The sequence below is a fragment of the Orbicella faveolata genome, unplaced genomic scaffold (genome assembly GCF_042242905.1).
Source record: "Orbicella faveolata isolate gen_17 unplaced genomic scaffold, um_ofav_v1 contig_25, whole genome shotgun sequence".
Taxonomy (NCBI): Eukaryota; Metazoa; Cnidaria; class Anthozoa; order Scleractinia; family Merulinidae; genus Orbicella; species Orbicella faveolata.
In genome coordinates this window covers 22,035,674-22,060,721 of record NW_028301553.1, presented here as the reverse complement: position 1 = coordinate 22,060,721, position 25,048 = coordinate 22,035,674, and the positions used below count along the sequence as shown (strand labels likewise).

At 40.3% G+C, this 25,048-nt stretch overlaps 1 protein-coding gene and 1 long non-coding RNA gene across 2 annotated transcripts; one reads left to right on the top strand and one right to left on the bottom strand.

Annotated features, from left to right (window-relative positions):
- Nucleotides 1-358: 358 nt before the first annotated feature.
- Nucleotides 359-18,622, bottom strand: LOC110039741 (uncharacterized). The gene is made up of 21 exons (XM_089294241.1): nucleotides 18,456-18,622; nucleotides 15,448-15,804; nucleotides 14,535-15,233; nucleotides 13,565-13,855; nucleotides 12,482-12,886; nucleotides 11,495-11,809; nucleotides 10,876-11,280; nucleotides 10,423-10,752; nucleotides 9,919-10,260; nucleotides 9,436-9,573; nucleotides 8,658-8,899; nucleotides 8,145-8,250; nucleotides 7,256-7,510; nucleotides 6,849-7,106; nucleotides 5,958-6,221; nucleotides 5,190-5,450; nucleotides 4,811-5,077; nucleotides 4,358-4,630; nucleotides 3,699-3,965; nucleotides 3,055-3,291; nucleotides 359-2,746 (listed from the first exon to the last, which is right to left on the bottom strand). The coding sequence occupies exons 1-21, from the start codon at nucleotides 18,508-18,510 to the stop codon at nucleotides 2,193-2,195; spliced, it is 6,321 nt and encodes a 2,106-aa protein (XP_089150367.1). The 5' UTR covers nucleotides 18,511-18,622; the 3' UTR covers nucleotides 359-2,192.
- Nucleotides 18,623-18,762: 140 nt separating this feature from the next.
- LOC149109466 (uncharacterized) lies at nucleotides 18,763-23,734 on the top strand. Its single transcript, XR_016208685.1, has 2 exons — nucleotides 18,763-19,117; nucleotides 22,872-23,734. It is a non-coding gene; the product is annotated as an uncharacterized LOC149109466 (long non-coding RNA).
- The last annotated feature ends 1,314 nt before the right edge of the window (nucleotides 23,735-25,048 follow it).

The window sequence follows — 25,048 nt, the reverse complement described above, 5'->3', positions numbered from 1 at the left end:
AAGAATAATAAACACAATAGCCTCCATTTGGGGCGAAAATATGCTCGGATATTTGTCCTTGGACATTATCTGTTCCTCGAAGCTCACAGTTTTCCTCGAGCTACGCTCTCGGAAAACTGTTCGCTTCTCGGCACAAATAATGTCCGCGGACAAATATCCGAGCATACTTTCGCGCCAAATGGAGGCTATTGTTTATATGTCTTTCGCGAGAGCTCTGAATCAATTCAGGGGGCAGCGCATGTATAGAGAGAAAAGGAAACACTGCCTACGACTTTATTAGAGGTTTTTGCGAAATTCATTAGCGGATAATTCAGAGAATTTTTTTAATTACTGACCCTCAAATCAAACTCACAAACACTTTAGTTGCAATATTCTAATTAATTTTAATTGCTCCATTGTAGGAATACTCTAACAAAATAAATACACACAGCCCTCATGAATGAACTGTTTCTGATCTATAAAAAATACATTATTTCGTAAATATATAAATACACCAAATTTGTCAATATTTATTAAGAGGAAAATGATCCGCATATTTGCTAATTAGCGTTTCGAGTAACCTGGAAAAATGATATATTGTTCACCGCCTTGTTTTCGTATGTACAAAACTAATCTATTCTATAGTGAAAAAAATAAGTTGTTGCCATTTAGTTATCTGCTCGTCGAATCAAAGGACCACAACAGAGAAGAACAGGTCGCTCTGGCAAAAAAATTCCGACATGACCCATTGTTTTGAGGCATTTGTTGTTTATCTTTACCTATCTATATCACTTATTATGAATGACCGCTGATGAAAGAGATAATGGGCTCAAATTCAATAGAACATCACTGGAATTACATTCGCAACGGAAATTATTTCCCACGTTATGGCCCTTCGTTAAACGATTCTAATTCATATTAGTATTAATTTACCGTGGTCTACTGTGAGTGTATTTGATTGGCTCAATTACCGCTTCTATCCGCTGTTAGAAAACAGCTGAACACGTGATAGTTCACGTGATTTTATCTACACGCATCAGTGCACATCGCACGCAATGCTTGAATCGAAACTTTACTAAACTCTTTGAATTGTCCGATGTAACACAATAAAACAGATTTTTCTACTTGACATCTTTTTAATGCAAAAAGACTACGGTAAATTTATACTAAAACAGTTAGAGTGCTCGTCCACGTTTTCTACGAGTTATAGTCAACTTGACTGTGCCTCGTTCATAGTCACCTCGTAGAAAACTAGGGTTCGTAGTCTCATATTTGCCTGTTTCTTTTCAGCTTTAGTAGCACAAATCATTAGTCATTATATGACTTCTAAACTATTTATAAAATTCGGCATGGTATTTTTCTAATACCACTATTAAATGTTTGTATTTGTGCAATTTGCTTAACATGTCATTTTCATCACGATCGTGACCCACAAATAGACCTCCAAAATGCAAAAAGTTCCATAAATAATGAATCTGTTTTCTTCTCAATTTTGCATAGAAAACATATCTGTTCTGTTTGTTTCTTCTTCGCACTTAAGTTATAGAGGAGAATGTTATGAAAATCTGTTCTTGTTCACTTTTCCGTCTTAACCGTGTAACATAACATTGTAAGTGCTCACTTTTCTCTGCGCAAGTAAACAATAGAACAGTTTCGGTTACTTAATTCGTGATAATATATGAGCTCAAAACAAAAGACTGGCATCTGTGTTTGCTTCTTTGAAGTTTGACGAGCTTCATAACGATATCCCTCTATTAACTATACTCACACTGTACATCTCCTATATTTGACCTAACAATCAATTTTTATTATTTACACTCGAAAGGTTTTATCTTGAATTTTTACTATCCTGGCTACCAAGCCACTTCGTCATAGGTTAAAGCTTAATCGACATGTGAAATCCTCTGGGTACAATTTAGCTCCTCGAAAATCTGGTCGCAGTTGCTTAGGGGGTGTATAACTGAAAGTCTTTACGTTTTTCAACGGATAGCGATTTACAAGTATCCGGTGCATAGCGTTATTCTTTGAGCAAATGGGACCCGATGCCTCAGGGCACTCTGGCGTCATAGCTTCATTCTTAACAACGGTAATTCATTACTTTAATTTAAATCATAATTCTTCGACTGATCCGTATGAAACACACCAACAAGTTTAACATCGCTTTGCACAAGGTTAGTGCACTTTGACCCACCCATGACCTAATATATTACGTTTTAAATTGTTGTCCTTGTATTGTTTCTCATAACTTCCTCAACCCAGTTTCTAAAATACAAAGTATCAGAAAACACTCCTGGGTCGCCGTTATTCATGCAGCCACCATTAGCCCAACTGGTAACACCCATTAAATACCAACGGCCATCTCGTTCACAGGTCAGCGGTCCCCCGCTGTCTCCTTTACATGTACCTTGACTCTGACCCAGGGTCCCCGCACAGCGCATGTGTGACGTCACCGGGTTTATGCCAGTGTAATGATTTTTACAAACTGTGTGATCCATCAGAGGGGCGGAAGTCTCCTGAAGAATGTCTGACGTCGAACCCAGAGGTCCAGACAGTCCCCATCCGGTGACGTAACAAGTGGTACCAACAGCAAAATCGAAGTCTGGAAGGCAGATTGGTGAGACATGCGCATCAAAGAGTATCGGTTGTTTGAGTTTCATTAGGGCGATGTCGTTTTCAAGGCTTTGCTGGTCGAATTCGTCGTGTAGGAAGATCTTCTCCACTGGGATATTTTGTTCCGTTCCTTCGTGCAATCCCCTATGAAGCTCCCCTGAAAGTTTTTTTGACACAAAATTATTAGTTATAGCAATAGTGGTGAACGAAAAAGCAATATCACATTGTTGGTTAAACATTTAAGTCGACCTTGACAAAATACCAATGACGATATAAATGAACGCGAAACAATAGAGGTGGGTGGTTGTAGGAAGCACAGAGAGGCCTGTAAGCCAGTGCCGGTCGAAACTGACGATAATTTCCCATTCTCATATTCGGTGCAACAAATGGCCTACTTAAATGGGGACACCCACGTGAAGCAATCTCAAATGTCCCATTTGTGGACAAAAAATCTTATGTACTTACCAACAGTGACATTGAAGTTAGCTGCAGGCCTTTCTTTGAATGGACTTTTTACACAGTGTGCAGCAGTGACAATCCAGTAATGATCCAAGATGGAGGCACCACAGATGTGAGGGATACTCTCGCTGATGTCAAAGTATCCCAACTGTACCTGCCATGGCCACTCCCCAGATTTAGCGTACTCCCCTGCTACGATCTGAGGCGACCATGAATGATACACACGTTTAACACCACAAGGACCTAGCGAGGAAAAAAGAAACTATCTTAAAATCAGGTTAAGGACGTTACACGTTATTAGAGCGGTTTATTTTCCCCATCGGCTAGATGTGAAGGCACGTTCATAAAGTTTATGTATGTTATAAAACAAGAAGCGCGCGTTTTGGTTTTTAGGACGCATTAGTGAAAACGTTCGTGGATAACATTGAGTTAAATTAAAAGAAATGTACCTCATTAACTTTATTATTGTGTCTAGACCCATAGCTTACCCCAAGTTGCCAAGTAATTTGGCTTACTCATACGAAATAACAGATTTACCGACTTACCAGGATTAATACTTGCTCTTTGTGCAATGGATTGTCATGCAAAAGCTAATTAATACCACAACATTGTTTGTCCAGTTCATATTTTCTACAACTCAAGTCACTGACCTACAAATGTGACGTTCAGGGCGGCTCTTTCTCCAGGCCCAAAATCGTTGTAAGGTACACACACGTATGATCCATTATGCTCTGCTAGTGCGCGTGTGATGTTATGGGCACCAGTGGATGCATTAGACACTAGGATACCATTGTGGTAAATGTTATACGCAGTAACAGGTGGGTTAGCATTTGCGCTGCAAGTCAGGATAATTGACAAGTTTAACACTCCGACGTTATCCGGTATTGATGCCTCTAGTTTGGTGTCATATGGCTTATCTGTGGAACAAGAAAGATTGTGCTAGGATCAATTGAGGCGTGTGATCATAATACGAATCTTTAGGACTCCTCATATCACAACCCTGGTCTTAAAACGAACTTGAGCTCAGTGAGATATTTTCATATCTTCAGCCATTATAATATTCTTATGCGACAACACAAACATGCCAAATGTTTACTGCCCAACGGGCCTCAAATTAGAAGTTGTAAACCTATTTAACTATATATACTTTTAACATCAAGGCAGTACTGTCAATTATCTATTTCAAGCCTTAGCTATCCTGTTCTCAATCAGAGCAGCTGAATGCTAGCATACACTTTAATTGATCCTTTTTCTTGATTTTGTCATTACGAAGACTATTGTTTGTCATTAAACAGGTTTGTGTACTCACGTAACACGTTCAGAACAGCAGTAGCAGTATCAGGCAGCCCAACTCCATTCTTAGCTTCACACACGTACGTTCCTGTATCATGTCGACTCACATTCTGTAGAACAAGCTTTTGACCTGATGGAAACACTTTGTTGCTGTCTCCAAGCTTAGTCCAGGAGATTTGAGGTACAAGACTCTCATATGGATAATAAGAGGTACCATTACAGAAAAATGACACACTTGCACTTTCGTTCACTGTCATGTTTCGTGGAAAGTGAATGATAGAGAAAGGACCTGGGGAAAGGAATTATCTAAATGAGTAAGATACAACGTATTAACAACATCTACTGCGGGCCAACGTTACTAGATTCTTTCTTTTCTCCTTAGAGTTAGAGGATCTCGGAACAAAAATGAACAAAACATCTTCAACTGGTTACAATGATAACCCACTCGATATTTATGAGTATTACTCACCATTGACAAAAACTTGGACAGAACTGTTAGTGCCAACCCCAAGACTGTTGAGTGGCACACACAGATACGTGCCCGCATCATAGTATCTGGCTTTCTGGATCACGTGTATTCCGGTAAGACTGGTTCTAAGGTAGACACCGTCACGATAAAACTGGTATTGGCTGGGCCGCGGGTTTGCGTCAGTCACACAAGACAGTGCAATGCGACCGTTCCCACTGACTGCGGCATTCACTTTATCGGTAAATAATCTAGTGGATGATGGATTATCTACAAGGAAGAATAAAATTGTATTGAGACACAAACAGAACTGATAGGTCCACGTATTTGATTTAAACAAATACAAAAAAAAAATTATCGCTTCAGTATTTTCTACACTTACAAAGAACATCAATATATACTGATGTAGATATCGGATTTCCAACTCCATTATCAGCAACACATCTGTATTCCCCGCGATGTGACCGGTCAGCTGTCAAGATCTTAAGAGTATTTCCGAAAGCCACTGTGTTGCCGTCTCTAACTCTAACCCAGGACAGCTGAACTCTTGGTCTGCCTGTGGCATTGCAGTACAATGTAACATTCCTTTTGTCTTTTTCCAAAATGGTGATATTTTGTGGACTGTAGTCGATCGTTGGTGAAACTGTAAATAACAATTAAAACACATTAAGAATATACTAAATTACGGTTTTTAAAAGAACAGTACAATATGAGGAGAATGAGAAATCGGTTCAAGAAGCGTTACAGATGAACAATATTCAATATTTAATACCCTGTTCACACCAGCTAAACTAGTTAACTAAATAAGGTTTAGGTTTTTCGTATTTGTCGATAAGCTTTGCAGTCATTTTGAAAAGTCAAATTTCAAACTACCTTGCTCAATATTTTATTCAAGGTAAGATAAAGGTTGTGCACGCTATGAACTAATGGCGAAGGAAGGCAGTAGCTGCATTCGCCTTAAATAATTTCTATTTCAAACTACAGCGAACGATTCTTGTTTACCAACCTGAATAAAACAAGCACTGTTCTCTGAGCTATCGCATCTTAGTTCGACGCCGAAAAGAATTCATAACCTGAAATTTGTGCTGAGTGAAATTTTACAAGTCAGGAAACTATAGGAGAAAGTTATAAATACTTAAAGTTAACTTACAGTTGTCAATCTCAGCTGTAGCTACAGCGGAAATATTCTCGCCGCGCACACTCTCAGCCGTGCACTGGTAGGTTCCAAAGTCTGATTTCTCAGCATTTTGCACTTTCAGTGATTTTCCTGTGGGGTAGACTTTGTTGTTGTCGCCAATCTTTGTCCATGTTACCACAGGAGGTGGATTTCCCGTCGCATTACAGAAAATCTCAAAAGTGTCTGTTTCATTGGCCAGTTGATGGGCAGGAAAAATGGAATGGATATTTGGAGACTCTGTTGAAGAACACGAGCACATTAATATTTAGTCTGTGATTTTTCGTTCAAATGCTGCATTGTTATCATTGCAAGGAGTGTGCGTAACAACAGTTACCAACACAAAGCGATACGAAAATGTATATAGACATTTAGTTTCTCTCGACATCGATTTCCAGATATAAAGGTGCCAATCTATTGCTTTCAGTGAAAACCAGTTCATCAGAAAAATAGGACTCTCCCTGGTACATGCGTCATTTTACTGGATGTTCATTAGCACGTCTAAGTGTCTACTCTCTGCCACCAAGAGTAAACGGGTATTGACGTAGAAACTGGCAAAATTCTTGGGGATGGAGGGGTGGGGCGCCCAGAAAGAGACACACACACAGCGTCATCACTGCCTCCATCCTGTAATATAATTTCCGTACTCAATGAGTAGTGGTTTTTTGTCCAAAAAAGAAAAATGAATTTCCAAAGAGGTAACGTGTCGTTACTTCAAACTACCATTTTAAAGGACATAAATAACCACATGCAAAAGTAAGTATTTGAAACATGATGAAAAACACTTTTCTGACTAGCATGTTTGCTCTGGAACTCTCGGTTGAAAATAGGAGTGTTATATACAGCTACACAAATTACCGTACTCACCATAAAGAACAACAGTGACATTGACCTCCTCTGAAGCCGCAGTATTGGAGCAGTTACAAGTGTATTCCCCTTGATCTGCCGCTGTGAAGTTTCGAATAACATAAAGACTGTCATTGACGTTAACCAAGGCACCCTCATGGTAAATTCGACAAATTGGTTTGGGGTAGCCAAGAGAAGAACACCGTATTGTAACAGCTTCACCGAGAGCGGCTACATTAGCAGAGACGTTGGTACTGATGGCGGTGTCCCTCGGGAATCCTGCGGAAATAAAACATCACCTTAATTCTTATAGTTTACGTGCTTAGAACAGGGTCAGGGAGGATAGGCGGACAAATTTAACTCAACAAGATTCAGCAATATATATGATAATGTACGATACGTGATATCAAGAGAGGCAAAATACCAACCTATAACGTTGAGCTGCGTCATTCTCTTGTCATTTGCCACAATATTAATCGCCGAACACTCATAGCTTCCACCATCTACAGAGGAGATGTTGACGAGAGTGATGTTACCAGTAGACACACTGTCTTGAAGAACAATGCCATTTTTCTTCCACACAACACGCGGTGTGGGCCGACCAGTTACTGTGCATACCAAAGTTATTTCTTTGCCAAGTTCGGCTGTTTGACTGGGAGAAATCCACAGAATTCTAGGGGGAACTGAAGAGAAAACATGTACGTAGTTTATAATATAAACAGTATACTCACTCTTAGAGAGAATTAAACACTGCGATAAAAAAAAAAGCATTTACCCAAACGCTTAACAAATTGCGTCTCACAATACTGGTCCAACAAAGAACCATGACACTGACGTCAATACCGTGGTAACGTTTTGTACATTTTGCAATGAAAAAGAATAACAATCGATTTGGAGATATCACTTTGAGCTGCGACCAAATTATCAGAACATGCGTTAAAAATAGACCTGTGGTCAGCCAGGAGAGTTGGACCGAATGAAGTCGGAAGCTCTCGTCAATTCTACAGACCTCCAAGCAATAGTAAGCAGAAGTAAAAGTCATTTGTCACAATAGTTTAATATGTATCGTTCGCTCATAATGAATTTGTCACATTGCAAAACATGTGCCAAAGTGTGAGATGTTTTTGAGTTTTCTTTTTGTTAATTGTCTCTTTATTTACAATAAATTTACCCCAGGAAATTGCCAAAGTGTAAGATGTTTGGGATCAATGAGAAAACCAAGAAAGATAGCAAAACGCATATGTAACTTTTTCGTAGAAATATTCTTTATAATTCTCAAAAGTTCAAACCCCACCATCTTACCACAGGGCATATTACCTAACGTTTCAGCCGTTGAGGCACACTTCGTATTTTCTAGAAACTCAACATCATCAATGGCGATATCACTGAGTGCAGTACTGCCAACCACACCTTCAAACATGACCTACAGCAAACAGAAATACAAAGTCTTAAAGACACATTAAAGCAAGAAAAAAAGTATGTTAAAACGTTTCCGACGTGAAAAATGTGTCACCCGATATCTTCGGGAAAAGGGAACCTGTTAGACAGCATGTGATAACAAACGCTCTACCTTAAGGTAAAGGTAGAGCTCCTTTTTATAGAACGAGAAAGAATGAAAATAAATGCTTGAGAGAGGTGGAGTCTTGCTATCAACACAGTGGGTGGTAACATCTCGAACAAGTAAAAAGGCAATTGAAAAGAAACAATGGCCCGCGGTTTTTCTTCGCTGATATCTGGAATGTCAATTTAGAGATGACTGATTGTTTCGGCCATTGGTAGCTCATTTACCCCACTCTAGTTTTTAAACTAGAAGAAACAAAATTATCCTACCCTATATATGCCATCAAAATCAAGGGGCACCGTCGCTTTGTACCAACTGTTGCCTTGGTTGCCTGACAGCTGCCACAAAACCTGATTTCCAACCTTTACTCTGAGGCTACCAATTGAATGTCCATAGAGATGATAGTAGAAAACCATGCACGTGGCGTTCCCATTGCTTTGTATGTATGGTGATTCAAGACTAGCAGTTTCTCCCACGCTTCGTCCTGATGCTTCTATGTAGAAGTACAATCCTACAAAGTGAAAAAAGCAAACGCTCATTGCTTCTGGATCTGAAAAAAGTCATCTTCGACATGACTATATCCTTTCTTTGCCAAAAATGAACACGACTAAATATAGTCTCAAATCATGGAGATACTTTGCCGCAAAGAAACGGAACGAGCTAACAAATGATATTAGAACTAAAGAAGGCTTTAATGAAGTGAACAACAAAATTCGATCGCTTTAGTTTGACTGATATCGGAATTTATTGTGATTTGATTCTCTGGGTTTTTTAGTTCTCTGCGTTTGTAGTTTTATACGATCAATTATTGTACATTTTTAGTTTTAATTTTTAGCATATACTAGGGTCGTGGATCACTTATAAACTAACTGATTAGCTAAGCGTACCTCCACGTTCAATAAGTATCTTATCGTATCTTGTGGGTGGGCGGTGGTAAAAAGGGGTGGATGAAAATCGCAAACAGTGAACAAGATGTTTACGGATAAAATAGTGAAGTGTCTTGCAGGCAGATATCATGCTATATCACGTCAATTACGTTGCTCTTACCGGACCCTGAGGTGTGATCCCGTGACGGTCCCGTGTCACGTGATTGAGTTGGACCAAATTGCCTAGTCCATGTAAAGTCCCGGCTTTCAGGCCCATTCTCCCAGCCACAATACCAGATGTCAAAATTGCAACTTGCATCTGTGGAGAGTGTCTCACTTATTCAGAGATAAAGTTCAGCAAACATTGTTACCGTTAGGACCAATAAGAGTTGCTCGCGAGCGATTTGAATGACTTACATTATCAGAACGCATGGCCTGATCAAAAAAACGAAGGAACGAACCTATACCTTACAATTGCCAATTATATTACAGGAAAAACTCTTTTTGTACATGTACTATACACCACATACCTTAAGATGCCTGTTTGCAAAGATGTTGATTAAACCCAGTTTTAAAAAATTGTCCTGAATGCTCTCTTTTATTTACGCCTAAGTTTTCAATTGCCAAACTGTTTTATGAAGGAGTTACCACGGATCTCCCTTACCCTTTGCATCCACAGTGTAGTTAAAGTCACAAATGACTCCAGCATCCTCAGTATGATCACAGTCACTGTTTCCCCAGCCGCCATGCGGACAAGCTGCAAGCGTGTTCTCATTCCCTGTACAGTTGACTTCATCAAGCCATATTGGCCCATCCTGAGCACCGCCAAAAGAGGAATCGGTAGTAAATGCAACAGCTTTTGGGTATCCCAACATACGGCACACAACATGGGCATCATTCATGTCCCACTCATCATCACACACGGTTCCCCACTGGCCATTGTAGTAAAGGGAAACGCGACCTTGATTTGCGTAACCCAATCCATCCAATAACTCAACGTATATAACTGTTATGGAATAATTACAAATCAGAATAAGAATTATCTATACAGGCGTTTGGACGTCTATGCACTCGACGACCTGTTAACCCGGCTTCCACGAAAAGTAAGACGTCATTAGTATTGACACTATGAGAGTACAACCATGCGAGTAATAATCGATCACTTTACCTGGAATTGTCTCCCTGCAAATCACACCAGCATCTTTTTTATGGTTACAATTATGTGATCCCCATCTTCTGAATGAACAAGAAGCAACAGAAATTTCATTTCCGCTACACCATAAGTCATCAAGCCAAATTTTTTGAGTGGAACTTCCAGCTCCAAACCTCCCGTCAACGTCAACAGAGACGGCTCCTGGAAAATCCATCATTTGGCAAATCACCTCTGCATCTCGTATATCGAAGTGATCATTGCAAATAGTCCCCCATTCACCATTGTAAAAAACCTCCACACGACCTTCCCGATCGTTTGAGCCATTCACTAATCTGACTTGTACAGCTGTGGGTTCAACAAAAATAAAGCAAAATTTAAATCTATGCCGGAAGAATTGAAGAGGAAAATACGAATCTTAATAAAGCGGCCGGTAACATATTATGCCTATTATGGCCACAGTAAACATACATGGTGTTCCTGCTGATTTGCCAGTGTCATTCACCACTGCTGATACGTTCTGATTGGCTGGCCTTGGTGAGTCACTACACAACACTCCGGCGTCTTCCAGATGATCGCAGTTGTGAACCAACCAACCATTGTGGCTGCACTCGCTGAGGGAACTCTCATTTCCGTTACAGATAACATCGTCGAGCCAAATGGGCCCAGTTCCATAAAGTTCAACGCCCTGTTCTGCGACACTGACACCAAATGAGATTGCGGTCCACGCGTATTTGAAGCCAAGCATTCGACAAACTACAGCAGCGTCTTTTATATCCCAGTTGTCATCACAGACTGTACCCCAAGTTCCTTCGTGAAAGATCTCTACTCGGCCAAAATTTGGAATGCCGCCATCAGTTAATCGCACTATTGGGGCTAGAGAATAGATAAATAATAATACTACTAATTTTTATCAGATTTTAACAACCTATAGTTTATTCTATCCCAACCCCTGACAATGAGGTCTTCAGGCTGGCATATTAAAATTTCAATGAGCCATTAGCATCAGCTGAAAGGCAGAAACTGTGGGTTTATCACAAAAAGAATGATTTTCAATAAAGTTGAGATGAACCTGTTACATTTTTCTCACCGCAAACTACTCCTGCATCTTCATCGTGGTCGCAGTCACTTGATCCCCATCTTGTGAATGAACAAGAAGCAATTGATGTCTCATATCCACTGCACCATAACTCATCAAGTAGAATGATTTGATTGGAATCTCCGGCACCAAATGTCGCTTCAACCTCAGCAGAGACGGCTCCGGGAAAGCCCATCATTCTGCAAATGACATCTGCCTCTGGTTTGTCAAAGTCATCATCGCAAACAGTCCCCCATTCACCATTATAAAAGACTTCCACACGACCTTCTCTATTACTTGATCCATTCACTAATCGAACTTCAACAGCTGTGGTGCAAAAAAAGAACGTTCATCTTAAGTTATTTTAAAACCAAACAGACAAGTTCAATTCTTGAAGAGAGCCAACCTGCAACACAGTGCGACGAAGTTTCACCTGAACCGGAATTTTACTTTGATATTCTCCAACGAAAACGTTGCATAAAATCAAAATGGTTTAAATTTGGCTAAAAAATATTATCAAACTTATCAGGAAATAGGCGTCTACGAAAACTGTCCGTCTCAATCTGTGACTGTTTATTGCGTTCTTAATTATGAGCATGGAAGTCCCAAGTTTAATTGAAGGGTTTCTGAAAAAAAAATGCTGCTAAACGGTGATTGGATATATTCACATAATAGGCTGCATTTTGGATCGCCCTGAAGACTCGTCAAAATACAAACAGCGAGTAGAAATTTACAGCGATGAAACTTATTGATGACTCATTGGCGGCGGATGACTTTTGACCTCTTATCAAATGAAATTGAGATTTGTACATGTAGAAGTGAACTCACAGGATGAACGCATGCCACGCATCACCTGGCACTAGTTAGTCGGCGTCAAGATTGTATAACCCATAAAGCTACGAGCTACAAAAACCGTTAAGTACAAACTAATTCAGTCAATGTTTGCAATTCAATTGGTTGTGAAAATTGCTTTTCAAAAAACTACACAAAAGAACTTACATGGTGGTCCTACAGGCTTGTTAGCGTCATTAACCACTGTTGATACGCTCTGATTGGCTGGCCTTGGTGAATCACCACAGAACACTCCGGCGTCTTCCAGATGATCGCAGTTATGAACCAACCAACCATTGTGACTGCACTCGCTAAGAGAGCTCTCGTTTCCGTTACAGTTAACATCATCGAGCCAAATGGGCCCAGTTCCATAAAAATCAAGATCGTTGTTTGTAATAAAGACACCAAATGAGATAGCGGTCCACGCGTATTTGAAGCCAAGCATTCGACAAACTACAGCAGCATCTTCAATATCCCAGCTGTCATCACAGACTGCGCCCCAAGTTCCATTGTAGAGGATCTCCACTCGGCCAAAATCGGCCGCGCCGCCATCACTTAATCGCACTATTGGAGCTGTTAGAAAACAAAACAGATTAACAGCCTATAGTCAGTTTCTCTCTTCCCTGTTAAGTAAACCCAGGGGCACTGATAAGAATAAGCTCCAATTCTTGCGACTCTGGCTGGTTTATAAAAAATGTTTGTTTTATCATTACGTTCTGTCCAATCTATACACACATTGAATTGAATAAATGAACTTAATAGGAAACTGGAATTTGGAGCCAATTAATGTCACGTTTCCTACGTCGTGCTCAGATTTCAGGTTCTTCTTTAAGACATATGTACCAACAGATTACTATCAATCTGTTAACAGAGAACATTGGAGAAGACTTAATGGGATAGGGAATCGTTAATCTAAAGAAAGACTTTCCTGAACAGTTAACAGAGATTTCATCCTCACAAATTGGTTGTCATCTCAAGTTTACTAATAGTAATAATAATGGAAGAGGAGAGGCAAAATCACCCCCCTTCCCCGCCAAAAGAAAATATATATTTACATAGCGTAACGCAACCCTTATCTTCGGTTTAATACTGTTGAGGTTGCTAAATTTTTATTTTTTCTAGGGAACGCGTATCCTGCGAACGTATAGCCAGCTTCCCGTCACTGCTGCCGCGGGGTTTCACGTACAGCCGGGAGCCATGAGAGGAAGCTGTATTCGCAGGCTATAGAACGTGACACTCGTGTATACCTACCAGGTGGTAACGTAGGAGTAACCGAGCTCGACACCACAATTGAAGATGAACTGGGAGATACTACTGAAGGTACAACGACTAAAAACAAGCTAGACGATGAAGGAGCCTTTTGAGACATGATGAAGGAAGTTGATGTAGACGACACTTGAGTGCTGGACGTACGAAAGGACGACATTTTCTGTACATTCGGTGTTATTGTGCTAGAGGATAGTGATGGGGACATCCGATGTATTGTTGTAGATTTAACAGTGGAATGTACTGCAGAGGATACTGTTAATCGCACTATTGGAGCTGTTAGAAAACAAAACAGATTAACAGCCTATAGTCAGTTTCTCTCTTCCCTGTTAAGTAAACCCAGGGGCACTGATAAGAATAAGCTCCAATTCTTGCGACTCTGGTTGGTTTATAAAAAATGTTTGTTTTATCATTACGTTCTGTCCAATCTATACACACATTGAATTGAATAAATGAACTTAATAGGAAACTGGAATTTGGAGCCAATTAATGTCACGTTTACTACGTCGTGCTCAGATTTCAGGTTCTTCTTTAAGACATATGTACCAACAGATTACTATCAATCTGTTAACAGAGAACATTGGAGAAGACTTAATGGGATAGGGAATCGTTAATCTAAAGAAAGACTTTCCTGAACAGTTAACAGAGATTTCATCCTCACAAATTGGTTGTCATCTCAAGTTTACTAATAGTAATAATAATGGAAGAGGAGAGGCAAAATCACCCCCCTTCCCCGCCAAAAGAAAATATATATTTACATAGCGTAACGTAACCCTTATCTTCGGCTTAACACTGTTGAGGTTGCTAAATTTTTATTTTTTTCTAGGGAACGCGTATCCTGCGAACGTATAGCCAGCTGCCCGTCACTGCTGCCGCGGGGTTTCACGTACAGCCGGGAGCCATGAGAGGAAGCTGTATTCGCAGGCTATAGAACGTGACACTCGCGTATACCTACCAGGTGGTAAGGTAGGAGTAACCGAGCTCGACACCACAATTGAAGATGAACTGGGAGATACTACTGAAGGTACAACGACTAAAAACAAGCTAGACGATGACGGAGCCTTTTGAGACATGATGAAGGAAGTTGATGTAGACGACACTTGAGTGCTGGACGTACGAAAGGACGACATTTTCTGTACATTCGGTGTTATTGTGCTAGAGGATAGTGATGGGGACATCCGATGTATTGTTGTAGATTTAACAGTGGAATGTACTGCAGAGGATACTGTTATTGACGTTGTTATTGCTGTTCCGCTTGGTAGTAGAGTTTGGGAAGTCTGGATCGTTGGCTTTGTCACTGCGCTGGAAAGCCCTGAAGGTTTTTCTGTCGGCGGACTGTGGCATATTACCTCCACGTCTTTTCCATGATCACAGTTATTGATCCCCCAGCCACTGTGACCACATTCTGTTAAAGACTTCTCTTCTCCTGTGCACGACAGCTCACTTAACCAGACCGGACCAGTCCCCCCGGGATATTCGGTACAACAACCGGCCGTCCAGGCCCCTGTGTATCCCAGCATTCGACACACAACTGATGCATCCGGGGTATTCCAGCCATCTTTACAAATGGTGCCCCAGAATCCATTACGATACACTTCTACTCGACCTTTATTGGGGGTAGTACCACCCACAAGCCGTACTTTTATGGGGAAATCTACATAAAAAGCGAAAGAAATGAAATTAAAAATAACTACTTTGATATCCTAGGCTCAATAAAAACTATGCTCAGTAATTTTCCAAACTAAATTGCTTGGACAAGTTGAATTGCTCGTGAATTGTCGGCGAAATACCAAAATGGTTACATGTAATACATGTAACACAATATTAGGATATCTGTGTACAGATTTCCGATCAGGGCAATATCTTACCTTTTATTTCCAGCACAATGATGCTTTTCGGTGCCGCAAAAGAGCTGAGAAATGTACAGCGAAACCGAGTGGCGTCAGTGTCTGTGATATTTTTTAACAGGAGTGTCATGTCACTTCCAGGAACGACATCAAAAGTGTCATCATTTCCAATTTCCTGGTGAACTCCACCAGAAAACTGTTTAACGGCCATAATCTGCCATAGATTGCTGTAAAGAAACATCTCCCGTTCTAAAATTAGCAAAGAAAAGCGATCTGCTCTCAGTTTTTCCTCTGTTGATAATGATATTGTCCATTCTAGTGTCGCAGGTGAGCCTCTGATTACACCATTAGGTTGTTTGACGCTCCACGACAGTGATTCTAAAGAACAAAAACAGAAAATGAGAGGAAGTAAGGAGATTCATTTGTCAAATGGAAATGTGACAAAATTCCCTAATTACCAACATCTTACAGCGTCTGCGTATGTCGGCTTATGCTTATGCGCTAGTGAAAACCAGACTTAAGAAAAATATTGTAGGATTCTTTTTAAAAAAAGCTTCAGTCGTGGATTAGGATTGAATACTAACACCAATTTCACCTAAAAATGACATGAAGTCAGCATTTCACCATGAAAGTTATTTCATTCTGGCTATTGTGCTTTATGCTTTCCCCTGGTAGCAAAGAATCTTTTTTGCTCCATCAAAATCAAGGAGCAGCTGAAGACAAAATATGAAACAGTATTTATTATGGACCTTGTTTTATAACTTTTTCTAATATTACACGTTATTATATGGCTGTGTCTCACAAGGACTGAGAACTACCGAATTCACGAATTTGATTGGCTGAAATCGATATTGACCGCGGTCTAGATTTTCCCATCTAGACCGTCATCTAGACCGGCATCTAGACCGGTATCATTTTGCGTTGAAAAAGTAGCAAACTAAAATACAAAAATGTTCACCATTTTCTTTTATTTACTTCTCAATCATTTATGGAAGTGCCGAAAAGCCTGATGACAAGAAAAAAAAGTAAAGCGGACGAGCAAATTTCGGCAGGTTTAAGTTAAGCTAATCGCCGTTCGCAAGCAAAATGTCAGCAAACCAGCTACATTAAACGAATTAAAGTTTTCTTCTTTGCCATATAATAAACATCTTATTAACCGAGCTAAGTCGGTCTGCATGGGAGAATCTTGACCTCGGTCGTGTGTACAGACCTCACTGCGTTCGGTCTGTACTCACGACCTCGGTCAAGATTCTCCCATACAGACCTCCAGCTCGGTTAATAAGAGCTAATTATTATATGGCTGTGTCTCACAAGGACTGGGAACTGCCGAATTCTCGAATTTGATTGGCTTAAATCGATATTAACCGCGGTCTAGATTTTCCCATCTAGAGCGGTTACTTTTTGGGTGAAAAAGTGTCAACCTAAAATACAAAAATATTGACTATTATCTTCTACAAATATTAGTTGGCATGACAAAAAGCCTGATTAAAAAAAAATGTAAAGAGGACAAGCAAACTTTGGCAGATTGAAATTCAGCTCATCGCCGTTCGCAAGCAAAATGTCAGCTAATACAAACCAGTTACATTAAACGAATTTGTTTCTTGTTTGCCATATAATAAACATCTTATTAACCGAGCTCAGTCGGTCTGTATAGGAGAATCTTGACCTCGGTCGTGTGTACAGACCTCACCGCGTTCGGTCCGTACTCACTACCTCGGTCAAGATTCTCCCATACAGACCTCCTGCTCGGTTAATAAGAGCTAAAAATAAGTGCAGGCAATGCTTTAAAAACAAAAGACATGATTCGAAGCGACATGATTCGATGTTGCCAAAGTTTTCTTCCGGTGCAAGATTAAATTAAAATCATGTGGTTTAATTATCATTTTTTTTTTTTTTTTTACTGTTTTCTATATTTCTATTAGTACAATGGTTAAATGTTATTATTATTTTTAATCTACTATTTCTTTAGCTTTTGCAATTATTTTTGCAGGGCCCCACTTAAAACCACATGTATGTGAAGTGGGCTCCCTGTTGAAAGATCTTTATTATTATTAATTTAATATACCAAATATGGCATACTGAAACCGTGGAAATAACTATGATGAGCCTAAAAAAGCATCCAGTTGTACTACGTCTTAATGTTCAGGTCGTACTTTCCCAGACAATTTCTTTAGATTGACTAAGAGTCCATTTAATAGCTCCCAATCCAGTTGTCAAGGCTCCAGAGTCCATTCCTGATTTTTATCATTTCATTTATTATCAGCCGACAAGATTTGAAGCTACGAAAATGTTGAATGCGGAAAATGTTGCTTTTTTTCACTAGTCCGGAAAAAAATCAAATGTAATTTTAATTATTAGGTTAACTCGTTCCGCGACGCCAAGCAAAACCTTGTAAAAAAATTCCGGTATGTTTATGTTGCATTTAAAAAACACACAACCTGCGAACTGTCGTCCTACGTTACTAGTTACATCACTAGTGGCAGTGATCTGATCTGGGAAACAGTCAAGCAACTTATCTCAAACAATTGTTTACGTAATCTGTGTCCGGCAGCCGTTCCACTTTACACAACAAACTAATACGGTATGTAACTCGCTACAGTTTGAAGGACAGTTGACCATGAAAATATTAAATTTACTCAGTTTGTGACATGAAGTTCGGTGCGGAACACGAAGTCTATACTGTAAAGTGAATACCAAAGCATTCTATCAATCACTTGCTTCGCTCTTACCTGACAACTAAATAAACATGTCTAGCACCAGAAATTTCGTTCAAGTGTTTAACAGATAATGATTTCAAAGGTCACTTGAGTAAAATAATCCCGAAATAGAAATGGCTTATTACGACGAACCCTCGTCTCAGAAGCTTTGTTATCAAGCGATATTAAAAGTTCAGATCCAGTTACTTCAAGTTCCTTTCCTATTACCCTTTTCGTTTGAAATTAAAGCGCGCCCGATGTTACTTTGTGCGTTCCTTCACATAAAACATTCGCTGCAATTTGCATATACCGCTACTGCACCTAATCCCTCACCTGAGTAGGAAAACAGAAAGTGAAGTATTACAAGTGACAGGATATTATCCATCATCGCCAGCAGAGGTCTCAATCAGGGGCTTGAAGTGATTTTTATCAGCAAAAAGCGACAACTACAACGTTTTTCGATCCGTAAAGTGAGTCACACAGATTACTAACTGACGTAATTATCGACAAATGAATAACATATTCTCAGGAATGTTTACACCTCCCACTCTTGAACAAAAGAGATTGTCTCACGTCACGTTGGCTTTGTTTCCGTTTGATGTCGTAATCCTTTATTTATGGAATTCCAGACTGAAGGATGTAAAAAGGATTGTTCCAGAGCAGACTCCGTGCTTTATTGCGAAGACTCTCTGTTGTGGTACAGTGTTTGTAAACTTTCAACCCATACGTTATCGTCGTCATAATGTTTGATGCCATACATCACAGCGAACATTCATTTTCGATTTATTTGCGGTTTTGCCTCTGGTGTGAGAACAATCGACGATTTTAGATCGGCGGAAGTTAAGTTATTGGCTATTTGAAATTACTTGTAATAAGAGCAGCACGCCAGAAGAGGGTGTCACGCAAATCCGCGAGGAAGACCTGCGTGGAATGTGTCTTCACGCGTGTTGCCAGCGAGGCACACGTGGACCTGCGTTTTGAAACAGAAGCACAAGGTAACTCGGAAATGACCTATTACCCGTGTCAGTTTTACAAGATTTTAAGTCTTTTCATACTATCCCAGCGCTAGTGTTAAACTGAATCGGGAGAAAGCGCGAACAGTCTGACAGGACTGTTAAGGTTATCGTATACCTTTAGAGGTGTCTCACGTCTAAGCGACGTAGCGCGTCCGGTTTAAACTGTAGATACCTAAACCCCTATCTCAAATTAAAGCTTATAGACCTGGCTATCAAACTTTACCAAAAGAATTTTGAATTACAATGAATTATTAATTTTTTTTTACAACCTCCAAATGCAAGCGTCCGAATCACCTTTTGATGCTACAAGTCGAAGCGAATTTTCGCTTATTTAATTAGCCTCTTCCAGGCGTTTAGTTATTTGGGGCGCAGTGCAAAAAACGGCGAGCGAAGAAATAGGGGAGAAGCGCGGTGAGAGAAAACCGTACTTTTCCCATTTCTTTTTGCTCGCCGTTTTCCGCGCTGCGCCCCAACTAACTGAACGCCTAGAAGAGGCTATTATTTAATTTGTCTCTCAGTTTCCGGACCCATGGCGCTAAAAGATCGTGCCTGCGCTTTGCCATATTCAATTTCGGTGAAAAGGTACAGAAGATTTTCAAAATAGGATTTAAAAAAATATGGAGTGACCGTAGAAAAAATCGCTCTCGGAAAAAATATTTGGAAATAAAAAGTTCTCAGACGCTCTTTTGTTGTTCATTTTTTATACGTCAAACTAGCTATTGTCCAAATTTGAGGGCAAACGAACAAATTCCCTTTGACTTGTAGCTTTCATAAGGGACCCATATCATGATTCGGGCGCTCACATTTATTAAAGGTCATGAAAAATTCGACCATTCATTTTATTTCAAACTCTTGGTATAGTGTGATAGCCAGCTTTAAATAAACTTTAAATATAAGTTGATATAGGGGTTTAGGTATCTCCAGTTTAAACCGCATGCGTCACATCCCTTGAACGCGAGACATCTCTAAACTCTAAAGGTATACGGTAACCTTAAGATGAACCTTCAAATACCAGGAAACTCCACGTGACAAATCGCACACTTTAAGCCGTGCCCCTACGACTCGATAGCAACATAGAATAATCGAAATAAACGAATGATTCCGTTCGCTTTCTCACAGTATTTTCTAGAAGACAAAAAGAAAAATAATAATCATAAAAAAAACTGCTTCGACGTTCTTATGGTTTACGTGACGAGCCATAAGAACGTCTGCGTGCAATAACATAGGGAAAAGAGTAGGAGCTGATAATGGAAACAATAACTTGCAGCAACGAGCTTTATCATTCGCTGCATTTCCTTCTTCATTGGCCGAGATCTCCTCACGTGACCTGCAAACAACTGCCTATAAATAATGGTCTGATCATGCGTGGTACCGTTTAAATGTGTTTGGCTGCAAATAATATTCTGCTCATGCGCAATTGAAACAACGCTCATGGCAGATCGCTTCCCTGAGTTATCAGAGAGTGATTTAAATATGAAAACAAACTTGGAGAACGAATGATAAAACAATGATTGAACTCGGTTATCGCGAAATATCGTGACTTGTGAGTGTCTCGAATATCAATAATTGATCTGCTCGCCACTGACAAATCACGATATTTTTCTCAACCTCGCCCAATAATTGTTGATTGTTTCCCCAATAACGAAGCGCGCGAAGTCTACAAATAGAATGCAAATTATTGGAACCCCGCGAGAGTCAGACAACATAAGCGCTTCCTGAGAGAAATCAGAGAAAAAATGAACGCCAAATTTTCGTTTTAAAAATTGTTTCAGGAACACTTGCTTACGTGCTTGAAAAAGCGTCAAATCTTCCAGAGGGGGACATGGGAATTTGCGGTGTTGCGGTGTTGATGTCTTTTTAATGCGGTGGTGCGGTGAATAAAATCTCAACTTGCGGTGTTGCGGTGATCTTAAACCCTACGGTGTGCGATGTTTGTGTTTTTCACGCTGCGGTGTTCGGTGAAATAAAATTGTTTGCGGTGCTGGGTTTTTTTTTTTTTTTTTTTTTTTTTTATGGCCCTATTCTCCCAGAGGAAAGCTAGGAATTAGTAGTAGTAGTAGTAGCTGGGTTTTTTTGATTTACCTTGTTAACTTCGTTAATCCATGCTAATTATGACAAACACGTACCATTGAGGTTAATAATTTGTAACAAAATACAGACCATCACTTTCTGGTCAATCTTCAATAGATCGTTTTCAGTGTCACGCAACAAAAAAATAAATCGAAAACCATCCAGTGGAAAAAGCTATGAAATTATGATGTTATAGAAGATAACTAAATAAGACACTTCTCCAAGTTTTAAGCATGTGCGTTTCCCCAAACTTCAGATATTCGTCGAAATGTTTCGCGGATATTTACAGAGCCCAGTATGAAACGCCATGTTGGTGTACCTCCGTGGTACACCAATATGGCGGCCGGAAAATAGTGTAAAACATCTGGAACTTACTTTGGCTGTCTAGGTGACTGATTATCAGTACTGATCAAACAACCATTTACATAAGCACTTTTCATAACGCTCTAACTTCTAAAAAGGCTCCAAATCATGAGATAAGTATACATTTTTCGACAAACTCGATCGTAAACCTTGTGTCACGCACCTCCATAATCCTGAAATTCAAAATGCTCTGGATTCCAAACGAAGCGCGCTATTGAGCTGTAAAATTGCAAACAGATATAAATATACCGCCTCTTATGCCTGACGAGGATAAAAACTTTAATGGCTCTTTAGTTTTGGATTTTAAAAAGTGAAAACGATCTATATGCTTCGGCTGCTAATCCGAAGCTGTTTTCATTTATACGTAACTTGACATGTAACTCGACCTCTGCCACCCGGAGCTCAGTATTCGGTAGACACGGAGAGGAGCGAGGACAGAAACATTCCTGACAATAAGCCGTCAAAATGGGGCTTCAGTCAGTGGGTTTATACACCAAGAAAAGTGAGCGAAGTAAAAGAACAGAGGGATCTGGGGTAAAGGCCATCACTAAAGGCCCTTCTCTTTTTTCTTCGTCCGCTTCCTAACTTCGCACAAGGTTTCTTCACAAGAGCAAGAAAACTGATTTACAGGCATCAGCAGTATCGACATATGCGCAATGAAAAGCGTTGTGATGTGTTTATTTATCATTCTAGGTGTAGATGAACGAATCATGGCGCTAAAAATACGCGTTGCGGTGACGGTGTTTCGTTGACTTTTCTTGCGGTGATGCGGTGTTCGTTAATTTTTTTGCGGTGTTGCGGTGTTTAGAACACCCCCATGTCCCCCTCCTTCCACAATTCAGTTTCGTTTCTCTGAGTTGTGACGTCACTCGCGCGCTTCGCTATTCGGTCCACATACAGATATTTACTCGTATTATTATAATGGTTATGCAAAGACGGTTTGCCCACCCAAGTGATTTCAATAGCCTCGTTAACACGACTGACCTTTCAGTTTATTTTTTGTTTGATTTAACTCTCACTGAATTGTTAGACTTTCAGTCACAACCTTTTACAAATCTATCCAAAACATCCCACGCCCACCATGTGTATTGTCGCATGCCTGGCCCGCATTTCATAGTATAACTGAAAATCAAGATTATATTACTCCTCATAATTGTCTTAACGGCGTTTGCCATCGGGCAGAATGGTCTTACAACATTACTTCTCATGGGTACCGAAGCGGCAAATTTGAATGCGAACGCAGGGTGACGAACCTAAAATAAGAGACCTACAGTCCTGTAATCCAAAATTTTATCTTCAGATAAACGGTGAGGCACTTTGGTGCCGGCGAGAAGCCGGTCCGCGGAATGTCCAGCACCACCTTTGATGTTCTCCAAGCAAGCAACACTTATCTTGGTTACATGCTAGAAGAATCCGTACGCGATCGGGCTGGTTATCCCATCGAAAGATCGATGGAATCTCCAATCGCAAAAAGAGAAAAAAGCTTCGAGCCAGGGAGGTGGTAACTATGACTTTCACGCTGAATGAGATAATGCTGTCTCTTTGGGATGTGACCATGGAAGTACAACTAACCGGAGGAACACGAAAACCTTCGCGAAAAAGTGGAAGAACGAGAAGCGGGATTGTACTGGGCGATGAAGAAAAAGCTCGCACAAGGAATTTACAGATGCTGGAACAACGCAACAACAAAGACACTGAGAACAAATTCAATAAGTGAGATTGCAGATTGCAGAGTTAAAGTGTATTTCGTATTATTTCCAAAATCAAGTGAAAACCGTATACAGATTAACCAAGACTTTATCCAGGCTAATCGGGGTGAAAGGCCGCGTTCCGATTAGCCTGAATACCACTCACGTTAGGCTGAATACCACTCAGGCTAGGCTGAATATCACTCGGGTTAGGCTGAATACCACTCAGGTATAAAAAAAAAATTGAACAATGATCACCTTTAGTGATGATTGATAATTACCGATAGATAACATTTCCCGCGTGTCAGCCACGCTTCTTTGCTCGTGTTTTAGTATCGGATGTCAGATTGCTCGACCTCGTCAGCCAGCGTGCTCGCTCGTTTTCTTGCCCACCCGTGCCACCCTTTCAGATTATGCCTTTTAGTTTATTGGTCCGCCCGCGGACGCTTCTTCGCCAATAAACTTTTTGCCCAAACATTGCAGTCTGTGTTGATATCTTTAGTGATCAATAGGGAGGATCTTCCTTTTTCTGATTGACAAGTTGCTGTTTCTGAAACATTCTTGTTCCTTATTGAACGCTGAAATGAAAATCAAACTAGAACCTGATTGGTTCAAACAACACTGATGTCAAAGCCATGCAGCCGACTTAATTGATATTCCTCTGGACTAGCATGATGAGTTGAAGAGTTGTGCTTCATGTTGCGGGCAATGGATAGGGTAGAGCAGTGTTTAATCCTTGAAGTTAAATTTGCCTGGCCTGTCCGTTTGTACTTTTTTCAGTGACCTTGCGCCACAAGTAGCCCATGACCCCTGGTCTTTGTCGGGTCATTGCTACCCAAAATAGTAAGCAGTATAATTTTGTTTTGTTATAAAGGAACGTAGATGTAATATTTCTAACTATGATGTACTTACAATATACTGAAGCCACCATGGTGCAGTCTCAGTTTGACCCGCATCTTTTGCTAATCTGGATACCGATATCTGGTCAGGTTTCTTAGTAGAAGTTTTCACAGGCGTGCAGTAAAACATACCAGGCTGCGTAAAGCGAGGCCCGAGGGATCAAGCCAACCAACGGGGTCCGGGAGCATGCCCCCACGGAAAATTTTGAAATTGTAGGTTGCCAAAGATGTGATTTCATGCATTTCTTTTTGGAGGGGGCGGGGGGGGGGGGGGCCGGGGGGGAGAGCAAAATGTTACGGAAAATGAGTTGTTTATGATCATAAAAATTAGACTTACCAAGTAGCGCTGTTTCACCTTTTTAAAAATACTATTTTCTTCTTGAAACGTGTCTGTCTGTAAGTCTAAATCTATTGCTATATGTGTGCAAATTTTAATAACCGCAACAGGCGGCCACGGTGACTGATGTCAGTTGACGTACCAGCAATCTAACCATCCCAAGTGCTTGGAAACTGCAAAGTTACTTTTTAGAGTGCTAAATAGCCATCCACCAAGTCTGTATGGGCATGTCACATTTAGCGGTCCCCCCCTTTTGGGCTCTTCCCCCTCTCCTTCCTTCTTTTATCCTAAAAATCAAATGATCCCAAAATCCTCCAACCTCCCCCCCCCCCCCCGTCCCCCCACCTCCTGGCCAGGCGATAAATAATGACCGGTCCCTAAACTGACATGAAAATACAGGGTATTGAGAGGTTCTGTTTAATATATTCTGTCTAAAAGCTCATCTTTTCCGTAATATAAATTCTACAATCCATACATTCCTATACAGTGGATTATACCAGTTAACCCGATTAGTTGGTTAACATTGTCTAGTGGAAATGAGTAAACTAAAGGC